The 15,830-nt window shown below is 36.8% G+C and overlaps 1 protein-coding gene across 2 annotated transcripts in view; it reads right to left on the bottom strand.

Annotated features, from left to right (window-relative positions):
• Positions 1–3,304: 3,304 nt before the first annotated feature.
• The window catches only part of LOC123534181 (uncharacterized), a 58,224-nt gene continuing 45,698 nt past the window's right edge, over positions 3,305–15,830 (bottom strand). For both annotated transcript variants that reach the window (XM_045316293.2, XM_045316294.2), the window contains 4 exons: positions 15,706–15,811; positions 11,249–11,418; positions 8,413–8,556; positions 3,305–3,998 (listed from right to left, as the gene is read on the bottom strand). In XM_045316293.2, the coding sequence (XP_045172228.2) occupies positions 3,402–3,998; positions 8,413–8,556; positions 11,249–11,418; positions 15,706–15,811 (1,017 nt within the window). In that variant the 3' untranslated portion in view covers positions 3,305–3,401. The remainder of the gene's footprint in view (positions 3,999–8,412; positions 8,557–11,248; positions 11,419–15,705; positions 15,812–15,830) is intronic.

The raw sequence follows: 15,830 nt of genomic DNA, 5'->3' as shown, positions 1-15,830 counted from the left end.
TTGACAAAAACCATTGTCAGTGATATTTTGATCTCTGATCTACTGACCCCCAGAACGATACTAGTCATCTTTTGACCATTGGCAATCATCTACTTAACAAAATCTGTAAGATCCTTTTGAAGCATAGAACGCAACCCAGTTTCCTTCATGAGGTAATCAAATGTACAACACCCCTCACACTCGCTAGCACCAACTTAAGCAGAATTCTATTATAATGAAATTAAATGTTCTTCATGAATCCAAAAGGGCCAAAACATCACAAAGTATTGGGAGACTTTCTACAGCCGTTCTTAAGGATGTAGGAACAAATCTTTTCTAACGTTCAGAATATTTTCATACTCTGTGAGCTTGAACAACATTAGTTTCCAAGACAAACAAAAGAAGCAAAAATATGGGTCACTGAACTCATTTTAATTTTATAGGGCATTTTCTTCACCCACTGAATAAGCATTTCTGAAATTTTGTAAAATTGAAAAAATGGTGGTACTTTATAAAACATTTAATATCCCACTTAATGTTTTAGGGATTTCAGGTCGTACAGGTTAATATGAATACAAGGTGATGTCAGCATTATATAAGCATAAATGTCACCAACAAATCTCTCAATTTACATGTTGACATAATTACCCCACCCACTTTTGTTTCAATTTAGATCTACAAAATGAATATTTTCAAAATATTTTGCAGCTTTAAGACACACAAAAATGCTTCAAACTGGAAAGAAAAAAAGTTTGGGTCACCATGCATCTAACAGATTTATTAAAAAAACAAGAGGGCCATGAAGGCCCTTTATCGCTCACCTGACCTACTGACCTAAAGATCATCAAGATAGTTTCATTAAGATATGGTCATAAATATGGCCTCTAAAGAGTTAACTAACTTTTCCTTTGATTTGACCTGGTGACCTAGTTTTTGAACCCGTATGACTCAGATTCCAACTTGACCTAAAGATCATCAAGATTAACATTCTAAGTTTCATGAAGACATAGTCATAAATGTGGCCTCTAGTGTTAACAAGCTTTTCCTTTGATTTGACCCAGTGACCTAGTTTTTGACCCAACCTGACCCAGATTTGAAAATGACCTATAGATCATCAAGATTAACATTCTGACTAAGTTTCATTAAGATATGGTCATAAATGTGGCCTCTAGAGTTTCCTTTGATTTGACCTAGTAACCTAGTTTTTGACCCTACATGACCCAGATTCTAACTGGACTTTGAGATCATCAAGAGTAACATTCTGACCAAGTTTCATGAAGATACAGTCTTAAATGTGGCCTCTACAGTGTTAACAAGCTTTTCCTTTGATTTGACCTGGTGACACTAGTTTTTAACCCCAGATGACCCAATATCGAACTCATTCTAGATTTTATTGAGGGTAACATTCTGACCAAGTTTCATTAAGATTGGACCAAAACTGTGACCTCTAGAGTGTTAACAAGCTTTTCCTTTGATTTGACCTGGTGACCTAGTTTTTGACCCCAGATGACCCAATATCGAACTCATCCAAGATTTTATTAAGGTAACATTCTGACCAAGTTTCATTAAGATTGGGCCAAAATTGTGACCTCTAGAATATTAACAAGCTTTTCCTTTGATTTGACCTGGTGACCTAGTTTTTGACCCCAGATGACCCAATATCGAACTCGTCCAAGATTTTTTATGAGGGTAACATTCTGACCAAGTTTCATTAAGATTAGGCCAAAATTGTGACCTCTAGAGTGTTAGCAGTCAAATTGTTGACGATGGACGGACGATCACAAAAGCTCACCTTGAGCACTTTGTGCTCAGGTGAGCTAAAAACTGGTGGATTTTGAAATTTTTGTTGAGCCTGCTTGCGGAAGCGAAGACAGTTGCCCAAATGGTTGTACGGTGTATGTGAGTGCTTGCATCCGTCCGGATTTGTTTGTCCGGACCAGAACTTTGACATGCATGGAGCAATCTTGTTTTTATTTGGCATGAATGTTAACCTCAGTGAGACGAGTGCCTTTGTTGTTACTATAAATAACTTTTATTGTAACTTTTTGCAATCCTTTTTAGCTCGACTATTCGAAGAATAAGTAGAGCTATCCTACTCACCACGGCGTCGGTGTCACACCTTGGTTAAGTTTTTCGTACCAGTCCACATTTTGACAAAGTCTTTTGAGATAAAGCTTTGAAACTTTCAACACTTGTTTACCATCACCATGTCCAGTTATAGGCAAGAGTACATTACTCCATCAAGGATTTTGGCTGAATTATGGCCCCTTTTGACTTAGAAATCTTGGTTAAGTTTTTCGTACCACTTTCAACACTTGTTTACCATCACCATGTCCAGTTATAGGCAAGAGAACGTAACTCCATCAAAGATTTGGGCTGAATTATGGCCCCTTTTGACTTAGAAATCTTGGTTAAGTTTTTCGTACCAGTCCACATTTTGACAAAGTCTTTTGAGATAAAGCTTTGAAACTTTCAACACTAAGTCTTGTTTACCAAGGCAAGACTTCATAACTAGGCCAAGAACTTTAACTCAGTTTAGCCCTTTTTTGACATAGAAATAAGTTAAGCTTCTCATACCATTCCATATTTTCTTTAAACTATTTGATATGTGACTTTGAAACTTTGAACACTTCATTGCAATCAGGGTCACACATTGCCATTTTGTGCAAGACTTATCGAAACCCACAAATACAGGAACATTTTTTGTCTAATCTATTTTTTCCTTTTGTCTGAAAATCTGTGGTAATATTTTGACCCCATTCTTCAATCAATTCTTCGAATAGTCGAGTGCGCTGTCATCAGACAGCTCTTGTTTTTATTTGGCATAAAATTTTGCCTCAATGAGACAGTGTCGTGTGCAACTCTGTCCTTTTGACACGGTCGACATGTTGCCCGTGGACATCTTGTTTGTTCTTTTTGATTTAATATATATTTTCTAGATAACATAAAGTGCTATCTTGAAAACTTTTACTTCAATTATAGCTTATCATTATATCTATCAGTCACATCTTTAAAGATTGCTGTTAGGACAGTTAATAAATTTTTTGAGAAGATCCGTTCAAAGAACAGAATGCAAGTTTGACAGCCAAGCACTCTCCAGCTACTGACTAAAAACAAATTTCACTCTCGATGTCGCCTTCCGGCACCGATAATGATAGAACTCAACTACTGAATGCAGATAATCATCCAGTGAAGATTGAAAGCCACACTTTAAAGTTAGTGGTAAGATATCTAGATGTTCTTAAGATGGATAGACGTACCTAATACATCAAGAAACAATATACACATTTGTCGGGAGAGGGCACAATTATGAAATATTCGGTAAGATTTTTCATGAAATTTATTTTTAACAAACTGGCAGTTTATATAAATTTAACCTTCTGAACATGATGAAATATTACACTATAAAATTTTCGACCACACTATTTTTCTTTTCTTCTTTTTTTTGCTTCTGGCTCATCACAAATGTTACCATCATTTTCAATGATAGGATTTTCTCCATCTAACTCGTGCGGTAAATTATGTACGAGAATTTCTGGATAATCAGTTTCTTTTGCATAGTGTTCCTCTTTAGACTGTTCAGTTTCATCTGTCACTTTTCCTTCTTCAACAGAATCATTAGTGTCTACTTCAGTCATTTCAGTTTGTAAAGAACCAGAATTCACTTCATTAAGACCAGCAGAAGGGTTAAAATCTAGTGAAACAGCTACTTGTGTAGCGTTATTACTGTTTGTATCGAATGCCTGTAAATTAACTGTTTGACCTAATTGCGTACGTAATGCGTTTGTGTTTAACACGATCATTTTTGGTTGTGGTACACTGGTTTGAACAAGGGAATGTTTGAGTTGTGTAATCTGTTTACGTATAAGTTCTTTATGCTGAGTTTCTAGTTGACTGCATAGATCTTGAATGACTCTGTCCTGCGGTACTGACATGCCCTGCTGTAACTCTTGCATCTGTTCCAACAAACTTTGTTCCCTCAATTTATATGCTTCTATTTGCTGAGACTGCTCTTCAATCTGTTAAATATAACCAATTTTTAACAAGAGTGCCAGACTGTCTCAAAATACACCCATCTAAATATTCAGCTACGTATCATAGAAAGATTTTGAGTAATTCAAGGGCCATTAGCCAAGTGTGCCTAGGGCGATTTGGGTGGTTATTGAACTTGGCTGAGATATTATGCCCACAAACATTGTCACCAAGTTTAATGAAGATTGGATGAAACTGTTCGACTTAAAATGGCAAACAAGCCTAAATTAGCAGATTTTGAGTAATTCAAGGGCCATAATCCAAGAATGCCTCAGCGATTTGGCTATTATTGGACTTGGCCCCGAGATATTATGCCCACAAACTTTGGTGAGTATCGGATGAAAACTGATTGACTTAGCGAGCAGACAATGCTAAATTCAGTTTTTTGCATAATTCAGGGGCCATAATCCAAGAGAACCTAGGGCAATTTGGCTGTTTATCGAACTTGGCCAAGATATTATGCCCACAATTATTATCAGCAAGTTTGGTGAAGATCTGATGAAAGCTGTTCAACTTCAGAGAACGAACAATGCTAAATCTGCAGATTTTGAGTAACTCAAGGGCCATAATTCAAGAGTGCTTGTGGTGATTTGGCTGGTTATCGAATTTTGCAGAGATATTATGCCCACAAACATTGTCAGCAAGTTTGGTGAGTATTGGCTGAGAACTGTTTGACTTAGAGTGGACATGCTTTTGGACGCTGACTGCCCACTCGCCGCCACAGATGTTCACATAATACGCCCTGCTCTTTCCAAGATGGACATACCGTATAACCCCGTTTAAACGCCCCCGGGGCGATGCATTTTACGAAAAATTTGATCCGAACAATGTCAGTAATATTCATCCCAATTCATGCACTGACATAACCCGATATGTAATCGTACTGGGAATCTGTGTAAAGTCGCGCACTGAGTGACATCACCCGAGTTAAATTCGATCAATACTGTAGCGTTTATAGCGTGGCATATTCAGTACTTTAATACACACAGTAGATTTATTTGTGCCATGCCTGTTGACGTGTTTAAAAGTTTGTGTTAATAAAGTGTGTTTTTTTTGAAATTCATTTGTATTGTTATGGAATTGTTATTATCTGGATATTATTCGTGTTGGATCTAGGACCAATTTTTGAAGGTAAGATTTTTTTTATTTTCCCCAATTAACGTGGGGGGGGGGGGCGTTAATACGGAATTATACGGTATATAAAAATAATTTTCACCCCCTGCAAGAACATACTTATAATTAGTATTTTATCCAATACACATGTAAAAACATTTATATAAATTTTGGTCATTATTTTCATGTTACAGAACTTGAAAGATGGCAAACTAGGGCACAATAAAATCTTTGACAAGGGCAACAATGATACAACCAAACTTTTTCTGCAAACAAGAGCTCGTCAAACACGAAATGCCCCCCTTGATGCATTCAGTAATTGCACAAGGAACAGAAATTATATGCTCACTGTAAACAAAAGTTCTACCATTCTGGTTTAATCTGACCTTGACCTTTAACCTAACAAGAGATTAGAGTGATCTTGGCACCATCCACTGAGCCATTTTTGAATGTTCCAAATTCAAGACTAGCTCAAGGTCAAAATCAAGGTCAAATTTCATTTTGGTACAAAACAATGTGTATGTGGTCCAAATTTGAAAGCTGTAGCTTGAGAAATGTGAAAGCATGTCACTAGATCAGTTTCAAGGTCAAAGTTCATTTCGGTAGACAGAACTATGCATGTGCTTCAAATTTGGAGGCTGTAGCTTGAGAAATGTGAAAGTAGGTAATAGGTAAAAATCAATGTCAAATTTCAATTCAGAACACAAAAATGTGCATGTGGTCCAAATTTGAAGCCTGTAGCTTCAGAAATGTGAAAGTAGGTCACTAGGTCAATCTCAAGATCAAAGTTCATTTCGGTACACAAAACTATGCATGTGGTTCAAATTTGAAGGCTGTAGCTTGAGAAATGTGAAAGTAAGTCACTAGGTCAAAATCAAGGTCAAATTTTATTTTTGAACAAAAAACTATGCAAGTGGTCCAAATTTGAAGCCTGTACCTTCAAAAATGTGAAAGTAGGTCACTAGGTCAATAACAAGGTCAAAGTTTATTTCGGTACACAAACCTATGCATGTGGTTTAAATTTGAAGGCTGTAGCTACAGAAATGTGAAAGTAGGTCAGTAGGTCAAGATCAAGGTCAACTCATGTCAAGGTTCATCTTGCCATTCAAAACTATACATGTGGTCCAAATTTGAATGATGTAAAATATGGACATGAAGATTCTAAGTTTTTCCCTATATAAGTCTATATGAACCATATGACCCCTGGGGTGGGGCCATATTTGACCCTAGAGGGATAATTTGAACAAACTTGGTAGAGAACCACTAAATGATGCTACATTACAAAATATCAAAGCCATATGATTTGTGGTTTGGACAAGAAGATTTTCAAAGTTTTTCCCTATATAAGTCTATGTAAACAATGTGACCCCCAGGACGGAGCCATATTTGACCCTTGGGGAATATTTTGAACAATCTTAATAGAGGACCACTAGATGATGTCATATACAAAATATCAAAGCCCTAGGCCCTGTGGTTTTGGACAAGAGGTTTTTCAAAGTTTTTTCCTATATAGGTCTATATAAACCATATGACCCCCGGGGTGGGGCCATATTTGACCCCAGGGAAATAATCTAAACAATCTTAGTAGAGGACCAAAGAAACTGCTTCATACCAAATATTAAAGCCCTAGGCCCTATGGTTTTGGACAAGAAGATCAGAAACCGTTTAATTGTTCCTGGCCAATGTGACCTTGACCTTGACCTAATGACCTCAAAATCAATAGGGGTCATCTGCTGGTCATGGCCAACCTAACTATCAATTTTCCTGAAACTAGACCCAAGTGTTCTTGAGTTATTGCCTGGAAACCATTTTACTGTTCCCGGTCACTGTGGCCTTGACCTTTGACATACTGACCACAAAATCAATAGGGGTCATCTGCTGGTCATGACCAACCTCCCTATAAACTTTCGTGACCCTAGGCCTAAGAGTTATTGAGTTATCATCCGGAAACTGTTTTACTGTTCAGGGTCACTGTGACCTTGACCTTTAACATACTGACCTCAAAATCAATAGGGGTCATCTGCTGGTCATTACCAACCTCCCTATCAACTTTCATGATCCTAGGCCCAAGTGTTCTTGGGTTATCATCCGGAAACCGTTTTACTATTCAGGGTCACTGTAATCTTGACCTTTGACATACAGACCTCAAAATCAATAGGGGTCTTCTGCTGGTGATGACCAACCTCCCTATCAACTTTCATGATCCTAGGCCCAAGCGTTCTTGAGTTATCACCCGGAAATGGATTGGTCTACATTCCGACCGACCTACCGACCGACATCTGCAAAACAATATACCCCTCCTTCTTCGAAGGGGGGCATAATAAATATGATCATACTGATGTAAAGTATAGATGTTGCAGGTCAAAATTGCTCATTATACTGAGAAATCATTAATGTTTGTGGGGGATTAGTTTTCATGGTAGCATCACTGACAATCCATAAAATAAAAACCCAACAAGAGCTGTCTCCATAGGATGACACATGCCCCCGATGGCACTTTGAATGAATAGTTATGGCCGATGTTAGAGTTTAGGACCTTTGACCTACGGAGCTGGGTCTTGCGCGCGACACGTTGTCTTACTGTGTCACACATGTATTCATGCGTAGTTATTTTAAAATCCATGCATGAATGACAATGATATGGACCGGACACGCCCATCAATGCACTATCATGAAAAATGACCTTAAATGTCTAAGTGTGACCTTGACCTTTGAGCTACGGACCTGGGTCTTGCGCGCGACACGTCCTCTTACTGTGGTACACATTCATGCCAAGTTATTTGAAAATCCATCCATCGATGACAAAGATATGGACCGGACACGCCCATCAATGCACTATCTTTTAACGTCTAAGTGTGACCTTGACCTTTGAGCTACCGAGCTGGGTCTTGCGCGCGACACGTCTTCTTACTGTGGTACACATTCATGCCAAGTTATTTGAAAATCCATCCATTGATGACGAAGATATGGTCCGGACACGAATATTGCGGACAGGACAGACTGACAGACAGACTGACAGACCGACAGACGGTTCAAAAACTATATGCCTCCCTTCGGGGGCATAAAAATCACATATTATTATTTTCATTCATTTTATCTTCTACTCTTAAATTTGAGTTCATTGAATTCATATCCCCACAAAAATAGCTGGTATCACAAAGTTTTATGCACACAAAATGAAATGATTTCAGAGCAGTTCATGCTTTTAGACACAGGTGAGCTAAATTTCTATCTTTCTTAAGTAGTTAAAATATACTAGAACAATTTTCATTACTAAGAGGCGCCTACCTTTTTACTGAGTAAAGCAATGTGAGCTTTTTGTTCAGCCTTCTCTTTCTCAAGTTGTGCAATCTTGTCTCTCAGTTCCTGCACAGTGTCTTGACTGGTATCATCTATTTCATCAGATATAGTAAGGTCAGGAGGATCCGAGTCCTGTAAGTTATGTTAAAATTTCTTAGCATTATATACCAATTTATTTAAAGGTCCATTACTAAAACCCGAACGAGTATTATATGAAAAAACCAGAGTTTGTAGCTGAGACTTCCTATTTACTGAAAATATGGCCCACTGCATCGGTTCTGACCAAATAGTCATGAATATGTTCAAGAAAAACTAACAAATAAACAAAAAATGTTGCCTATGTCAAACTGAAAGTATGCTTTCCGACTGCTTACGAACCTGTCGAGCATCTTCGGACTTTTTCGTAAGAATCCTCCGAAACGAGGCTATAATTTATTGTTTGTTTGTTTGTTTTGGGTTTAACGCCATTTTTCAACAGTATTTCAGTCATGTAACGGCGGGCAGTTAACCTAACCAGCGTTCCTGGATTCTGTACCAGTACAAACCTGTACTCCGCAAGTAACTGCCAACTTCCCCACATGAATCAGAGGTGGAGGACTAATGATTTCAGACACAATGTCGTTTATCAAATAGTCACAGAGAACATACGCCCCGCCCGAGGATCAATCTCATGATCCCACGATCCGTAGACCAACGCTCTTACCTACTGAGCTAAGCGGGCGGGTTGTATAATTTATAAATAGATGCAAAATATATCATATGCCCAAACAATAATTGTGTGATTTTTACAAACTTAGCACATGGAATGCAACAATTTTGTACCTCACAAAAACTTCATGAAAATCATTCTTATAATACAGGTAATATACAGCTATACTACAAGTTTTCATAAGGACAATTCAGGCCCTTCCCGAATAAAAGTGCTTTTACAACTTCGTCTGTAAACTTTTTCAGTTAATCTCTTTTCAGTATAATTTTAAGAATATAAATGAGTAACTGTCTTACACTGCAGAAACAAAGTGTGATTGAAATTTACCTAAATACACTTATTTATGTACACATGGCTACATTAAATTAAAAATTTTTTAGACATTAAACACATTGTCTTGGCATAATATATGTCACTGTCAATTTTAAATTTAAATTTTGTACATCTCATATTTTTCATGCAAGTCGTGCATAATTACCATTATGGAAATACAGTTATTTTGTTGCGCATCTTAAATGGATATTCGTTTGAAACAATTTTAAAATCACGTGATCCCGAAGAATTTCCGACCGATTACGGAAAAAGCGATAAACAGGAAAGTAGGACAAAATGACCCCCCATGTCAGTCTAAGAAAATACAGAAACAATCATTTGTTTCTCTGTACATGTGTTGATTTCAAGGGAATATTGCACGGCTATCGTAATGTTTAGTACTATATTTCAAAATGTGTAGTTTTTTTTTAAGATTTATGTCTATTCATTTGTCTTTATTTTGCACCTTTAAACTCGATGGTGATTAAAAGCTTTAACAAAATAAAGTTTTATACCTGGGTGTCCATCATAATTGTATTCAATATTAGTATGCAATCTGTGATAGAAAATCTCTTAAATCATAGTATGTTCTACTGACCACAGGCGAAAAAGTTTGAATAAAGACCTAAGGCATCTTCAGTTATTGAGTGGAATTAAATTCAGTCCAATTACCTTGATGTCTAGAGATTTGGTGGTGTGACACCTAAGTCATGTTTTTTGTTTATGTTTTGAAAATTTTGGGAACAATTCTAACACCTTTTACATCAACTGTTTTTACATTTAACTACTGTATACATCAGAGATGGATCAACTATAATGCTTATTTATACTGCTATTCTTTGTCTACAAGCGAACAAGTGACTTTTATTCAAGGGAAATGTGTAGAAACAGTACCCCACCCACTTTTTTGTACAGGCATCCGAGGTTACAGTGACAATAAATGTTTTTTTTTTACCAGAACTTTGTCATAAGTTATTCACACGTGAATAAGAAATCTAAACATGTTGTAAGATGCAGTAATACTAAAAACACCGTCTGGGTGTGGCTTCTACTCTGTGGGGACGTGCACCCTCTACCTAGTCCAGCCAGTTGTGATTCAGACACTACATGTACTAGTTCTAGTGCTACGATCAATTACAAATATGAACTTATGTCATGGTCTTCATTATGTAAATTTGAATGTGCGCAGTTTGATTCCTAAGATCAATGAAATTCGCTTATTTGCAAGGGAGTGTAATCCAGCTTGTTTATGTATTTCCGAGACATGGTTAGATTCCACCATGCCAGATTCAGAGATTCATATCGACAATTATGTTGTAAGGCGGAAAGATCGCGACCGTCATGGTGAAGGTGTATGTATGTTCAAAGCAGCATAGCTTTCAACCAAAGGGATGACCTTGACAACCCAGATCTGGAGACTTCCTGGACAGATATTCTACTTCCAAAAAACAAAACTATTCTGTGTGGTGTATTAGCAATTATATCAGATCTTTAACAATAGGTGCCTTTCTGTGCATTATCAAAGGGACAGGTGGATATTACAGTAGAACCACTTATCTTCCACAAGTCAGCTGGAAGGCTTCATATCTTGAAATATATTACATCTGCAGGGTTTGCACCATTCACCACTCAGCCACTTAAACAAGAAACAGGTACACTCATTTTCTAATGTCTTCAGCAGTGCCTTTCAAATATTCAGGTATTTTCTGTGAGATTAAGACTGATAAAAAGATGGTCCATTGGACACAATATATATCCCCTGCTTGGCAGTGTGGGGATGTAGATATAAGCCTCTGAGTTTACCTGTGTAGTGCAAAATTCTTGCATTGCTGAGAGATTTCCCTGTCCATCATCTTGTATTATCATGATGGTCTGTGTGTCCGAGACTCCCACTGTCTCCACAGCCCCTACACCTGGCATTGCTACCATCCCCTCTAAACCTCGGGGCAACATTGATATACCACTGGAGTGAGCTAAACAAGAAAACAAATCAGACATAACACATTTGAAAATTTCTGTCCCTTAGTGCAAAATTATGGCTACTATATACATGTATAAATATTTTTACAGTCTAACCTGTCTTAAGCAGCTAGCCAGGGGAAGCAGACAAGTTGGCCGCTTAAACCAGGTGACCGCTGATTGGAGATGCAGCCAGTATATGTATTTTTCAGACTTCTGACCAGTGTTCAATCATGACTTTAGCCTTTAGGCCCATTCCTTGTTTGTTTTTCTATTATTATTTTACCAGGATACATTGACGTGCAATTGCCCTCACAATATGAATGGTCTTCTTAGCAATCTACAACTCTGGTGTGTGTGTTTTTTTACAACAAAAATTGTTACAGACAATTTCATGCTTCCCAACCTTTTTTGACACTCAGGAGGGGTTTTCATGATTTCTAAGTGGGATATTTGGAGTCTCAAGTGGCAGGTTTTTCGCGGCACAATTTTTTGCGGCGCATACTATAGAATTGATGTTTTTTTTTTACTTTACTTTGATGGTTTTTGACCTTGGTTTACTAGATAAATAGGATTTATAACCAAATACAGCAGTTTTATCTTTAATGTGTTCATCAAAATAATCAAATCATAACTGTATACAGTTTATCATTTATCATACAGTCTATGCTGTAAAAGAGCTCTCGTTTCTTTTGTTTAAAGATGACACTGATGATTCATACTTTCAAACATTCTTATTCTGTTTCCTTACACTCATGGTGTTGGCTTGCATTTTCAGAGACAAATATCAGCTGATAACTAATAAGCAACAAGTTTTATCGAACAACTACAGTATCAATGAGCAAGTTTATTTTGTCAATCATCACGTATCATTTCACAATTGATTTATGTTAAGAGCATAGGCAATTCGTCAAATCTACATGTAATCAATAACTTTGTACCTATATCGCTGATTAAACCCATTGTTCTTCGTTGTCAGTAAGATTTAAGATGACGAATCGACATAGAAAGTTTTATTTTTCTAGTGTTTTGGGCATGCGAAAACGAAAGTAGAATGCAACGTAATAAGTACATGCTGTGAAATTTGCTAGATTAGATCGTCTGCCACTATTTTTATCTTCCCCTCTTTGCTCAGAAGTTTCTGTGGTAAATACACAAAAAATAACTGATTATGAATCTGTTTCTCCATCCAGTCATACAGTATTCAGTAATATAAACATTAGTGTGGATGCCAATGGTTCATTGCAAGTAATAACTCGGAATTTGGCTTACTTGACGCGACCGTGCACTTTCAACTTAAATTTCGGCCTTGTAAGAACGTTTTGACAAATCATCTAAGAACACAAAACTGTGGCATTGCATGTTTTGTTTATTCATTTAAATCTCAATAAGTGTTTATAACTTTATTGCTTAGCTATCAATTACATTCATACGGATGTAGAATCTGTTTTTAAATTTTTAAGATGGCGGCGACTTCTGCATCGGCGCGTCATGTGCTTGGATAGTATGACTTCGTAATTATAAATTGATTTTACTGAATTTGGTATCATTCTCAAGTTTATCTCATTATTTTTATAAATGGAATCAGTAAAGGAATAAAACAAATCTTGTAGATAAAACTGATATAAAGTATTTCGAGTCTGGTCAATTTTCAAGGGTTGGTCGGCGATCGGCAAAGGGCAAACATGTATTCAATATTTTAATTGCTAAAGGTCTAATGAGCGCGTCGAAAATGTGCGATAATCAATCTACATTTTAAATGATTACAACCTTTTAAATTAATTATCGTTTAATTGGCCGTTTTCAATCATCTCTTCCATGAAAGGCAACATGTAGCTTCACTGCCGACGTGCTTAAAACGACAAATTTTCTTCTATCATTCCCAATTAAAGTATCATAAAACAGTAATTGATTGCTAAATCCTGTCAGTTCTTAATCAGGGTCACTCATGGTTGATGCACCCAAGTGTCGGCCTGTTGATCAAAGCCACTATAATCGACGGTACAATACAAAGAATATGTCCCGCGGACATAGACTGATCTGGCTTGTTTTGAAATGCAATCTATCACATCATAACAATGCCCCAAAGCTGTTTTCATTACACATAACATCGGAAAATTTCGGGCGTCATAAAATGACCGCTGGACATAGGTGACCGTTAGTACGGGTTAGACTGTATATGAAATAAGCAGATTGTTTTATCTAAGGTGACATTATGTATACAACCAAATACAGAAAACCTTATAATAAATTGCTTACACCTATCCACAATATCATTCTAATATTAAAATCACTACAGTATAGATAAGAAGTAAATCTTTCACTAGTTATGTAGGTGTGACTATGCAGCTCACAGGAGACTGTTTATGTGGTAGAAAAGCTTATCTGGTATGTAAGAATGACATGGAGTAATACTTTAAAAAGAATCAGCTATGACAAAGCATATCTTTTCTACGAGATGTAAACTGATACAACAGCTGTCCATAAGACAGCGCGCTCCACTATTCGGGTATTTGACAGTAAAATGAATATAGGTCTCAATAAGAGACCTCTACTTTAAAAGGAAGAGACACCAAGGGGCATAATTCTGTCAAGAATACAAATAAGAGTTATTGGGATTGTTGCCACACATGCAGATGATAACGGTAAAGATATATTTTGAGTTTCAAGTTATTATCTTACATAGTACCAAAGCTGTGTCCAGAAAACGAAGTTTGTTAAAAAATTTTAACTATGAAAGGGGCATAATTTGGTCAAAAATACAAATCAGAGTTATGGGGATTGTTACCACACATGCAGATGATGGTGATAAAGATACATTTTAAGTTTCAAGTCTTTATCTTATATTGCATTAAAGTAATATCCAGAAAGCGAAGATTGCAAAAAAAGTTTAAGTACAAAAGGGGCATAAGTCTGTCAAAAATACAATTAGAGTTATGGGGTATGTAACCACACATGCAGATGATGATTATAAACAAATGTTTTTAATTTCAAGTCATTATCTTTTAAAGTACTAAAGATATCTCTATTAATAAAGCTTTCGAAAAAATTAAACATGAAAATAATTCCAAGTATAACTCCTTTGTGACCTTGACCTTAAGTATAATGGGCCCAGCCCCTGCATATACTATGTTTGTATGCTGGACAATGTTTATGAGAACTTACAGTAAGATATAAGCAAAAGTATTAAAGTTATGACAGAAAAACAAAGATTGCCGAAAAACTTTAACCTTAAAAATAACCAAAGTATAAGACCTTGGTGACCTTGACCTTGGATAAAATGGGCCCAGTCCCTGTACATACTTTGTTTGCACACTGGACAATGTTTATGTGAAGTTACAGTAAGATATAAGCAATAGTAACAAAGATATGACAGAAAAACAAAGGTTGCCGAAAAACTTTAACCTTAAAAATAACCTAAGTATAACACCTTGGTGACCTTGACCTTGGGTATAATGGACCCAGTCCCTACACATATTTTGTTTGCATACTGGACAATGTTTATGTGAAGTTACAGTAAGATATAAGCAATATTAACAAAGATATGACAGAAAAACAAAGGTTGCCGAAAAACTTTAACCTTAAAAATAACCTAAGTGTAACAGCTTGGTGACCCTGACCTTGGGTATAATGGGCTCAGCCCCTACACATATATTGTTTGTATACAGGACAATGTTTATGTGAAGTTACAGTAAGATATAAGCAATAGTAAGAAAGATATGACAGAAAAACAAAGGTTGCCAAAAAACTTTAACCAAGAAGGGTCACGCCGACGCCGGGGCGAGTAGTATAGCCCCCCCTATTCTCCGAATAGTGGAGCTAAAAACAAAGGTTGCCGAAAAAATTTTAACCTTAAAAATAACCCAAGTATAACACCTTGGTGACCTTGACCTTGGGTATAATGGGCTAAGCTCCTAGCATACTAAATGTATACTGGAAAATATTTATGTGAAGTTACAGTAAGATGTAAGCAATAGTGACAAAGATATGACAAAAACAAAGGTTGCCTAAAAACTTTAACCTTAAAAATAACCCAAGTATAACACCTTGGTGACCTTGACCTTAAGTATAATGGGCTCAGCCCCTGCACATACATTGTTTGTATACTGGACAATGTTTATGTGAAGTTACAGTAAGATATAAGCAATAGTAACAAAGATATGACAGAAAAACAAAGGTTGCCAAAAAACTTTAACCATGAAGGGTCACGCCGACACTGGGGCGAGTAGAATAGCCCCCCCTAGTTTCCGAATAGTGGAGCTGCAAACTTGTAAGAAGCAGGACATCACTTGGATACACACCTGGGACGCCCTCTGTCAGACTAGCATGTACAGAGAAACTGTCTGTTGGGATACATGCAGCAGCTTCTTCTGTTTCAAATGCCTGGGTTACTGGCTGGTTTATATCCTGTTGTAAAATATTGTCA

This window comes from Mercenaria mercenaria, chromosome 12 (genome assembly GCF_021730395.1).
Source record: "Mercenaria mercenaria strain notata chromosome 12, MADL_Memer_1, whole genome shotgun sequence".
Classification (NCBI taxonomy): domain Eukaryota; kingdom Metazoa; phylum Mollusca; class Bivalvia; order Venerida; family Veneridae; genus Mercenaria; species Mercenaria mercenaria.
The sequence above is the reverse complement of the archived record's forward strand: the minus strand, read 5'-3'. Positions and strand labels throughout refer to the sequence as shown.